Raw genomic sequence first — 10,920 nt, 5'->3', positions numbered from 1 at the left:
GGAGAGCCAGCTGAGGTGGATCCGGCCTCTGATCCGGTTCCTGGGTGTGTTGCTGTGCAGAGGGAGGTCTGGACTCGGGGCCGGTGGTTTTGTTTCTGACCCTCCTGGAGGTCTTTGTGAGCTGAACCTCGTGAAGCTCTGATTGGTTGGTTCGTCTCCACTGCAGACTCCTTAACATTAAACTTCCTGCTGCTCTGAATTGAAACACAGTCCACAGAGTTCAGCTCTCTCCTTCAGGATCAGCAGTCGGAGTCTCTGGACCTGGTCCTGGACCGTGGCCCCCCCGCCGCCCCGCTGAAAGCTGATACCAGGTCTCTGACACTGCCGGCTGAGCGGGGTTTCTCCTCGTTCTCCCTCTTCTTCGCTCTTGTCTTCCTTGGGTTGGTGTTGAGACTCTTGGAGCGCAGGGTCGGGTACATTCTGTCCTCCCCCACCAGCAGCTGCTCCGACAGCTCCTCGCTGCCTCTGTCACCATAGTTACCATCCACCGTCTCACCCCTCTGCCCCCCGTCGGACAACCTGGATTCGTCAGCCTCCTGTTTGGTTTTGGGTCCGCTCCTCTCCACTGTCACTCTGGGGGATTTGGGGGGGGTTGAAATGGTGCCCCCCTCCTGGGCCTGATGGGTGGGGCTGTAGAGGATACTGCTGATGGACTTCCTGTTGGAGGAGGGTGAGCCGCTGAGGGTTGGAGAGGATAAATACTGCATGACCTTTGACCTCTCCAGAGGGAAGGACACCGCCGCCTCCACTCGAGTCTTCTCAGCTGGCTTCTCCAGGTCAGCCTCCATCAGGTCGGCCTGAGGTGGAGCAGGACTACTGTGGGCCGGTCTGAGGTCTGGATCACAGGGGGAGATCAGGATGTCTACGTTGGACAGCGACTGGGTCCTCTCCTTCAGTCCTCTCACCTCCAGAGTCGAACCGAACTCCATCACATCACCTGGAAACAGGAGTTCAAATAATTGTTATATTTCCATATATGAAATATATGTACATATGAAGTAAAATCATATATGTATTTAAATGATAGTCTATATATGTATAAATGACACATGAAAACTGTTATAAATTGGAACAATGTCATATATTGACATATGTGTAGCTAACACATATGCATACATATACATATACTCGTACATTTATATATACAATCATTCATATACTTATGTACATTCATACATATATACATACATATACATATACATATACATATACATACATACGTACATACATGTATGTGTGTGTGGTCCCACCTGTTGTAGTTACCCTTCGTCTCTCTGGACTCAGCTGGACCTTCCTGTCGTTTCCCTCCATGTCTCCGGACACAGAGATCCTGTCTTCATGCTCCAGCTGGTACCGGTACAGACTGTAGCCGTCGGCACTGTTGATGCTGCCGTGTCTAAACAGAGCCGCCGGCTCGCAGACGGACGAGCCTCTGGAGCGTGTTCGCACGAGCTCGGACCGGTCGATGCCCGCCAACCTCTCCACAGCATTCATCATCCGGCCGGAGAACTCCTCCAGCTGAGCCAGGCGGAGGTCCACCGTCTGCAGGGACGCCTTCATTGAGTGCTCCCTCTCATTCACCTCCTCCAGACGCATGAACATGTTCTCCACCCTGAACACAGAGGGGAGGGAGGATCCTCACTCAGCCTCGGACACAAAAACTCTTCTTTTTTGACACAACAATGGTGGATGTAAACAACAAGTATGACAGTGTTCGACACAGGAAATAATACATCAGACAGTAAAATGATAAATAATAGAAGAACCTGTCTGTTCTCACTGTTCTCAATCAGCTGAACCCAGACAGTTTGTGTCCTTGTGTTACTGTAGATGTGTGTGTGTGTAGGTGTGTGTTGTGACCTGACCTCTCAGATGTGACTCTGATTCGTTCGTTGTTGGACGACTGTTTCTCGTCGTCCTTCTCTCTGAAGTATTCCTCCACACACTGCTCCTCGAACTCATGGAGACTCTTCAGCTCGTCAGCGCTCAGCACCAGCTCTGAGGGAACACACCGTTAAATAACCAGGTTAATTAACCTGATTGAACTAAACTGGACCAACCTGGTTATTTTAGAACAAAGACAGGTGAGTCTTACGGAGTCGCCTCTCGCGGTCGTCGTGCTCGCCCTCTGGCCTCCGTCTGCAGCGGCAGCACAGCCTCTTCAGGACGATGTAGATGTGGGGAAAGACGATGAGGGGGGGGGGCAGGATGGGTCGGTCGTGAAAGGTCATGATCAGCTGATACCGCTGGAACTTCCACACCTGGTTGGAGATGGATTTCACCTCAAAGAAGGTGTTGCTGTGTGGAGGAAGAGGAGGAGTTAGTGGTTGTTTCAGGGCTGATGATCACCTTCATTTTCTCTACTGTTTAGTCTCTAAGACATCTCAGGTTCTCAGTGTTTCCACAATCCAACGTCCTTGAACGTCTAGAACCGTTTTACATTTTACATTCACAGTAACCTCGTGGTTTTAACTGGACAAACAAATTATTCGATATAAAGAGTAATAATTAATTATTATTCAAAATATGTATTATGTATTTTAATAATAATCAATAATACACTCTGACTGATATTGGATCTGATAATGATTTATCATTTAACACAAACACATGAACAAAAAGTCACATCATGTTTTCTCTGTATTCACTTAGACTCAGACATGAACCCATTAAAGTTTAGGTCACTGTGATCCCAAAATATGTGTTTAGCCATAACTCCAGAATTCACTCACTTATTGTGATAAAATACACTTTTAATTAAATAATAATTATAATTCAAAGTGAGTCTGGACAGATTCATAGTGAAGATTTTACAGTGGAACAATCAACCATCACAGTTTCTAATCAGAGTGAACCAGCAGAATCTTTTGTTATACGACAATAACAACAACAACAACAACAATAATAATAACAACAATAATAACAATAACAAGAAACCGAAATAAAGTTTGTGTAACATTAGAAAATAAAGATTAGATCAGTTCATCCGTTTCTGTTGTTGCAGCTGCATTAAATTAAAAATATTATAAATAATAATTATAAATAAATATCTGATCTGACCTGGGATCAGCTGACGAGATGTTAATTACACACATTTCATCATAAACTCTTTCTTCTTTCTTTCCTTCCCTCTGTCGTCATCTCTCGAGACAACAGGATGTAGAGTGTGTGCAGTGACTGATCTGAGGTGTTTGTGTGTGTTTGTGTGTGTGTGTGTGTGTGTGTGTGTTGACTGACTTGAAGACGGCGATGAGCAGGTTGACCAGCAGGATGTTGGCCACCAGCAGGTAACAGGCCATGATGGCTGGAGTGAGCCAGGCTCCAGGGATACAGGGAGGAAGCTTCTTCCCATCTTCATCATACATGTTCTCTCCACACGGAGCTGAGATACACACACACACGCACGCACGCACGCACGCACGCACGCACGCACGCACGCACGCACGCACACACACACACACACACACAGATCAAATACTAACCTTACATGTGTTTATGTGACAAATAAATAATGAAGTAAAAGTGTGTCCAGACTTTGGATTAAAACTTTATTGGCAAAATTTTGAAGTTTGATCATGTGGCAATGAAGCAGTAGTGATGGCTTTAATCTCACACTATAGAAACACACTTCCTGCTTTCACAGTAAAAGACTCAGATTTGTATTAAAGTTCTTTCTCGTATTTATCTGAATCAGCCGCGGTGTGTTCACTGACCTGATCTCTAGGTCGTAGTTTTCATTGTCATCTGATCACAGTAATCCTGTTACTGTCTGTGGTGTGATTGATTCCACTTCTCTCTGTCAAAGCCTGTGCTAATACTAACACACTAACATGGTAAAATTTCCTGCTGCTTAAAGTGGCTTTTATTGTGAAGCAGCCACAGGAAACATACATTTACTGAAGGATTGAGACACTTACGGTTAATTTCCATCGCATAAACTGTCCAACGGTGGATGACGAACAGAAAGAGACAACAGGACAGAAAGGAGACAGAAAAGAGACATTGTTATCATCAGCTGACAGAGAGGACAGAGACAACACCATGATCATCAGAGAGAACAGAGACAGACAGTGAGTCATGTTTTCAAAAGTGAGTGAGGACAGGGAGGGCTAAGCTGGGTCTTATGGTGGACTCTAGTCTTACGGTCTATGGAGGGCGAGGACAGGGGAGGATAGGTGAGGACAGGGAGGACTAAGCTGGGTCTTACGGTGGACTCTAGTCTTACGGTCTATGGAGTCTGCGAACACCTCTCCGTAGATCATCCAGTACGGCATGTAGAAGATGTTTCGGGCCAGACGCCATGTCGGCTCCTCATCCGGGTGAAGGATCGCCTGCCGAGCAACGCCGAAACTCATCAAGACCACCAGCATGATGACCACGAAGTACAGCATGTCAATCATCTGGACCAGAGATCAGAGACCAGAAATTATAATAAAAATTAAAAAGAAAAAAAGACTAAACTGAACTGAGAATGAAGAACTGATCCTTCAAACTCTCTGGACTTCACTTCAGTCTGAATTTAAACTGTGACTTTTCTACACTGTGTTGTTGCTTCTTTGACTTCAGTAGAATATCAAACACTGTTCTGTCACTTCCTGTTCACTGTCCCCTGAAGAATAAAGTTAGACTGATTTGTACGTCGTACCATCTTCCCTATCATCATGACATAGGGCCCCAGGTACTTGTTGACCCCGAAGATGTCGAGGACCCGGATGTACCAGAAGATGATGTCGACGCAGTAGATGACACGTCCATAGCCCATGTAGGGCTCGTTCTGGAGCCGCAGCAGTAAACCCAGCAGGAAAACAGAGATCGCCACTAGGTCCGTGATGTTCCAGTAATCCTCCAACCACACGTTGACCTTCTGCTTCAGTTTCCCTGGCTCCGACATCAGGATCTGACCACAGCACAGGACAGTCAGAGAATAAACAGACATGAACGGACGGAAGAGGATTTACGGAGACATGAGACTGTTCTAATAAACAACAGGAGATATAAATAAAGTGGGCCTAACATGGAGCCCTGTGGTATTCCACAGGCCCCTGGTTCACAGGAAGAGGACACTCTGCACCAGTCCCCTGTGGAGTACCACACTGGTCCAGAGGAAGATGACTGGTCCAGTGAGATAAATAAAAGTTACTGAAGAGGGAAAATAAAATAATCAAAGCTTACTGATCACTGATCAGAATCTATTGATTTCAAATCAAACTCCCTCCTGTTAAGACAAATCAGCATCACTAGAAGAACAGCAGGTAAGGACTGTTCAGGTAACACCTGAGCACATCACTGAGCTCAGGTGTGTTCTGCTGTTTACCTGTCGGACTTTCTCCAGTCCCAGAGTGATGATGTAAGAGATGACAATCCACTCCTGCAGAGACGGCCATCGCTCCATCTTCACCAGGATGATGTAGTTATACAGCATCAGGTAGACCAGGTAGGAGATCTGACGGAGACACGGGTGGTTCAGACAGGTTACCTTTATGTTCAGGTTACATGATGCAGCGCTGCAGGGTCACCTGTGCAGAACCACTGCTCTGCTGTTTGGGTTCAGACAGGGTCTTTACAGAAGCCTGCATCATGTGAGGTGACCTTTAATGACCTGTATGAAGTTCACGTCACTGATATCAGCTGATTACAGATCAGTCATGAATGAAAGGACTTGCCGTGTTGAACCAGAACTTGGTGAAAGGGGCATTGTAGAACTCGTAGATTTTCCTCCCGATGGGTATCCTCCTCCGCTGTTTGTCCTGGTTTTCTTCTTCGTCTCCTTTCTTTGACACGGCATCCACGTTGGAGACGGCGTCCTGAAACAGACTCTTCATTAGAACAATTATCCCTGACGACATGAAGTGTCTGAGGCTCCTGTATGTCCGGTACCTTGCTGGATTTGTTGTCGTCCTCTTTACTTTTACTGTCCTCGTTCTCTTTGGACGAATGAAACGAGGCTTCATCCCCCAGACGAAACTCCAGCAGCAGGATGGCAGGAGGGAAAATGATCCCTAAGATCACCTGGAGACAGGAAGTGAAGCAGAGAGTCAACAGAGGTGCCTGTTCCTGACCCCATTGTTATTTATATCTTAATCTAAGCTTATGATATGAGAACATTTCCATCTCTGCCGATGATGTCACAGGCTGAGTAATTAACTGTTAATCAGTCCATGCAGGATTTCACAGGCTTTTTTTTAGGATTGTGGTTAAAATACTTGAAATACATGATTTGACCAGCTTTTCTTCAGAATTGCGATGAAAGTTGCAAAGTTTTTAGAAGTTTTTTACAATGAAACTGTGGGAGAAAATAAAAATTGCAAAAATACTCTAACTTGTTTTGTATAATTCATTAAAAATCGAAGGCAACTTGTTCGAGTGAGAATAAATCCAGGTCAGAGCAGGTGGTGACACAGTCTTCTGCTCCTCTGCTCTGTCTGAATCACAGGTAGAGCTGATCTTTAGAATCACCTCATCAATTTATCCATCTGTAACCTAGTTCTGAGCAGCTCAGAGGCCACTTTTAAGGTGAAATGTTTTCCTAAGTGTTACTTGATGCATGATTGATGTTTGGAAATCAATCAATACCTTACTACTACCTAACCTTAAATGTCAGTATGACTTTGACCATGTGTTTTTATCAGCTCTCTCCATGACAGACTCTTCAGTGATGATCGAATCTTCAGGTTCTTCAAATGTAGATAAATATTAACGTGATCATGTGACTGAAGATATTTTATTTCATCTGGAGAATAAAAGCAGAGGAGCATCATTCCGGAGGCTCTACACCTGTGATTCTACTACAGTGTTGTACAGAACTATTTAACCCTTTCATGTAAAACATGGTTGAATGTCTTCACACGGTCTTTAACAGTGATGTTTGTTGGTGAATGTGAGACATGCTTCTTGCTTCAACACCACAAACAAGCTAGTGAGTTTGGTGACATCATCAAGGTTTGATCAGGAACTGGTCTGATTGGTTCAACTGGAGGGAAAGTTTGATGATTTTTGATCAAATTTGTGGAAAAGTTGCAGTGATTGGACAGAAATGCAAGGTTGTGCAGAATTCACAGGGATTGGTTGAATGTAATTATTATGATTGCGACATCGTGACTTCCTGGAGGGACAGATTAATAATCCTGACAGTTTGAAACGCTCTGTCTCAGCTGGTCTGTGTTTTATGGTGTTAGGTGGAGGCCTCAGTGCTGAGCTGCTGTACCTTCAGGCTGTTGCTCTTGCCCATCCTCAGACAGCCCATCCACATGTCCGTCAGCAGCATCTGACTGCAGGTGTGGGCGATGAAGTCTCTGTGTTTGGCGGCGACGGCAAGCTTCAGACAGGTGGAGTTACTCCAGTTCTTCAGCTCATAGGTCAGCAGCTTCATGGCTACCTGCTCGTCGTGTTTGTACGACTGGTCCAGCAGCTCGTAGGCCAGCTGACCAAACTCCCTGCACAGAGAGCACAGCGCCCCAGTCAGGCTGAGGTCATCATGAACCAACTTTCAGTCACACTGAGCTTCCTGTTACTGTGTGTTCAGCTGAGGTCGAGTCATTTGACCTCATCACCTCAGCTCATAAATGTCTGACTGACTCTCTTCAATCAGAAACTGACTCTTCCTCTCTTTTCTGGTGTCTCTATGTTTGTTGTCATGGCAACAGAGTTAACTCAACTCAAACATGACTGGCTGAACTTCATAAAAACCTTGCTGTTGTGAGTGATGGTCACATGACAGTTCTCAGATCAGCTGATCACCAAGCTGCTTATTTTTAAATTCAGGTGAAGTATTTAATACTTGAAACAGAGACCAGAGTCCAGTCTGGATCTGAACCGGACCTGGACTCTGGCTGCGTGGGACTCACTTGGAGTTGTTCTCCAGGTCCTGGTAGATGTCATCCACCAGCTCGCTCTGAGACGACTCGTGGGCCATGGCCTTGTACAGTTTACATGCCACCAGAGCTTTGGCCATAGCCTCCTCCCCCCGCTGCCAAAGGAACAGCGCCATCTTCTGCCGCTTCATTAGCACTGCCCACACCATCAGCTCGTGGAACGGGTACTGAAACCTGCTGACCTCGGGGTCGTCCACGTCGATGTCCACCTCCTCCTCCTTCTTCTTGTTCTTCTTTCCTTTGCCTTTGGGGCGGGGCTCATCGTCCTGCGGGCACGAGTCCACACATAGACTGACAGAGACAAGACAACATGAAGTGACACGACACTTTAAAACCCAGGACCACTCACCTCCATCCCCAGAAGCTTCAGAGCTTTAGGCTGCAAGAGAAAAGACAATAAGGTCAGTTCATCAGAGCCAGTTCTCAGCCGGTTCCTCAGGTCCTGGACCCTCAGAAGATTCAGTGCAGTGTTCCCTCTCTGGTCTGTCACTCACCCGTTTGAGGCCGTACAGGTTGTTGTACAGTGTCCTGAAGCTCTTCCTGGTGTATTTGCAGCGGTAGGCTCCGCCCATCAGCAACTCCAGCACCAGTCCGATATCAATCAGCGTGATCTGGTAATCTGGAGGGAGGTTTCCCTGAAACACAAACCTGTTCATGAACCAGTTCTCACCAGGTCTCTCCTCTTCACTGTCAACAGTATGTAAACAAACAGCTGTTCAAGAAATCAGTTGATTTCTACATTTTTAAATTCAACTACAGAAATAACAGCTGTGAATACAATGTATTTCTAAGGTGGCCCTGAGAGCTCAACATACTGCAACTAAAGAAAACACAAACAGATAAAACACTAAAAAGTTCAGAAAACGTCTTCATCAGTTTGACACTTGAGCTGCAGATACTCACAACACAACAGGACGTGGTTCCAATGGATGCTAAAAAGTGATGAACCTGGCTGGGACCACAGACTGTAAATAAAGATGGACGTCGCATCTGGGACATCACCCACAGTCAATGTCTGACTCCGCCCCTAACTCCCAGCTAATCCATATATGGTCAAAGAGGGCCGTGGGTGGAGCTGAGACTCACCCACCTGTCACTCAAAGAGGCCACACCCTCAGTTCTCCATAACTGTAGTCCTTAATAAAATGTAAACAGGTGAGTTATATAAACAGGTGAGTTATATAAACAGGTGTCATGAAGGAGGAAATTATCTCTAGAGACCAAAACAGTTTTTGTACCAGGCTGTAAACATGTTGATTTCTGCTGTAAAGTTGGACATTTTAACATGGGAGTCTATGGGGACTGACTCACTGTTGGAGCCAGACTCTAGTGGTCGTTAGAGGAACTGCAGCTTCTGGTTCTTCATGTTGATGCTTCATGTTTCAGTCTCAGAGGTTGAAGCTTGGCTGGACGAACTTGTTGTTCAATCTTTGTGATTTTTGAAGTTAGTACAACAAGTTTAACAAGCATAAATCATATTATATTACATCCATGCAAGTTTGCCCCAGTCTGGTTTTTAGTGTCCACTGGAAACACTTCCTGTTGTCTTGTATGAGATTGATGAGGATGTTTTCTGAACTTGTTTATGTTTTGTCTGTTTGTGTGTTGAGCCTTAGGACCACCGTAATTTATCAGTCTGTGACACGTGTCTCACCTTTTTCACATCTCTGACCACAAAGTGCAGCGTATTGGCTGGACCCAACTTCTGCAGGAACACAAGAATAAAGTGATGAAAACCCAAAGCAGTGAGTGTGTGATGAACAGGTTTCGTTGATGACAGACACATGACAGATTAACTGAGTGTGAACATCAGAGAACTGAATCACAGCGAGCAGAGAGCCTGACTTTAAACCAACAATAATGTGACTGACATGTTGTTTTAAAAGCTGCAGATTAAGATTAGAGACCTCAGTGATATAACAGAAGATCAGTGGATCACTGATGGATGTTAAGCTGCAGATAAACATGTCAGTGAGAATATGGAGGTTAAAGCACCATGCTTTGTTTCATAACTGAGGAGCAGCGAGTCACAGTGACTTCATGTGATGTTAAAGTTATAATGTGAAGCAGCATCACTGTCTTCACCTCTCTGCTCTGTAACTGCAGGAGCAGCAACACAACAGGTGAACAGCAGCTTCCTGTGCGAACAGCTGACTCACCGTGTTGTAGAGCTCCTCCAGGCGGGGGATGGTCAGGAAGTGATGGATGTTCACTCCGTTCTCGATCAGCAGCTTTACAAAGTCCACTCTGTCCAGGACCAGGGCGTCCATCATGGCCTGCTCCAGAGAGTTCACCTGTAGGAGGAGGAGGAGGAGCATCATCATCACCACCATCACCATCATCATCGTCATCGTCATCATCACTATCATCCCCATCACCATCGTCATCTTCATCGTCATCTTCATCGTCATCACCATCACCATCATCGTCGTCATCATCCTCACCGTCATCATCATCATCATCGTCATCACCATCACCATCATCCTCATCATCATCATCATCGTCATCATCATCACCATCACCATCATCATCATCCTCATCGTCATTCTTCATCGTCATCACCATCACCATCATCCTCATCATCATTGTCATCGTCGTCATCATCATCATCATCATCATCATCATCACCTTCATCATCATCATCATCATCATCATCATCATCATCATCATCTTCATCATCAACCAACTCGAACTCTCTTTCTTTAGCTCAGTGGAGGGCTGCCCCCTGCTGTTCCACTTGAGTACTGCACTATTGAACTCAGGCATCTGATCAGGTAATCTATTGATCGCTCCAGAGTAGCTGATCAATTCATGTGAGTGTGAGGTCTGTTCTCTGTGTTACACTGTGACTGTGTCAGAGGAACAGGTAACAAGTGAACGTGAACTTGGTTGTTTTATTAAAGGTCATGATGTCACTCACCCAGTTCAGCAGCTCCAGTTTCCTGGGGTCGGTCTCCTCTGGTGGTTCAGGTTTAGTTTTGCCTCCTTTTCCTTTCTTCCCTCTGGCTTTGCCTTTCCCTCCTCCTCCTCCTCCCCCTCCTCCTCCTCC

The 10,920-nt window shown here is 45.6% G+C and overlaps 1 protein-coding gene across 1 annotated transcript in view; it reads right to left on the bottom strand.

Annotated features, from left to right (window-relative positions):
• Positions 1–239: 239 nt before the first annotated feature.
• Positions 240–10,920, bottom strand: part of trpm1 (transient receptor potential cation channel subfamily M member 1) — a 39,655-nt gene continuing 28,974 nt past the window's right edge. The window contains exons 12-29 of the mRNA XM_022749980.1: positions 10,792–10,888; positions 10,031–10,165; positions 9,526–9,576; positions 8,366–8,506; positions 8,221–8,250; positions 7,845–8,137; positions 7,205–7,433; positions 5,878–6,009; positions 5,664–5,804; positions 5,315–5,443; positions 4,646–4,897; positions 4,208–4,400; positions 3,918–3,938; positions 3,238–3,382; positions 2,096–2,298; positions 1,866–1,998; positions 1,251–1,612; positions 240–937 (exon numbers count right to left, since the gene is read on the bottom strand). Of these exons, the coding sequence (XP_022605701.1) occupies positions 240–937; positions 1,251–1,612; positions 1,866–1,998; positions 2,096–2,298; positions 3,238–3,382; positions 3,918–3,938; positions 4,208–4,400; positions 4,646–4,897; positions 5,315–5,443; positions 5,664–5,804; positions 5,878–6,009; positions 7,205–7,433; positions 7,845–8,137; positions 8,221–8,250; positions 8,366–8,506; positions 9,526–9,576; positions 10,031–10,165; positions 10,792–10,888 (3,385 nt within the window). The remainder of the gene's footprint in view (positions 938–1,250; positions 1,613–1,865; positions 1,999–2,095; positions 2,299–3,237; positions 3,383–3,917; positions 3,939–4,207; positions 4,401–4,645; positions 4,898–5,314; positions 5,444–5,663; positions 5,805–5,877; positions 6,010–7,204; positions 7,434–7,844; positions 8,138–8,220; positions 8,251–8,365; positions 8,507–9,525; positions 9,577–10,030; positions 10,166–10,791; positions 10,889–10,920) is intronic.

This window comes from Seriola dumerili, unplaced genomic scaffold, assembly GCF_002260705.1.
Source record: "Seriola dumerili isolate Sdu_G_001 unplaced genomic scaffold, Sdu_1.0 BDQW01000012.1, whole genome shotgun sequence".
NCBI lineage: Eukaryota > Metazoa > Chordata > Actinopteri > Carangiformes > Carangidae > Seriola > Seriola dumerili.
Note: the sequence above shows the minus strand (reverse complement) of the source record. Positions and strands in the feature narration are given on the sequence as shown.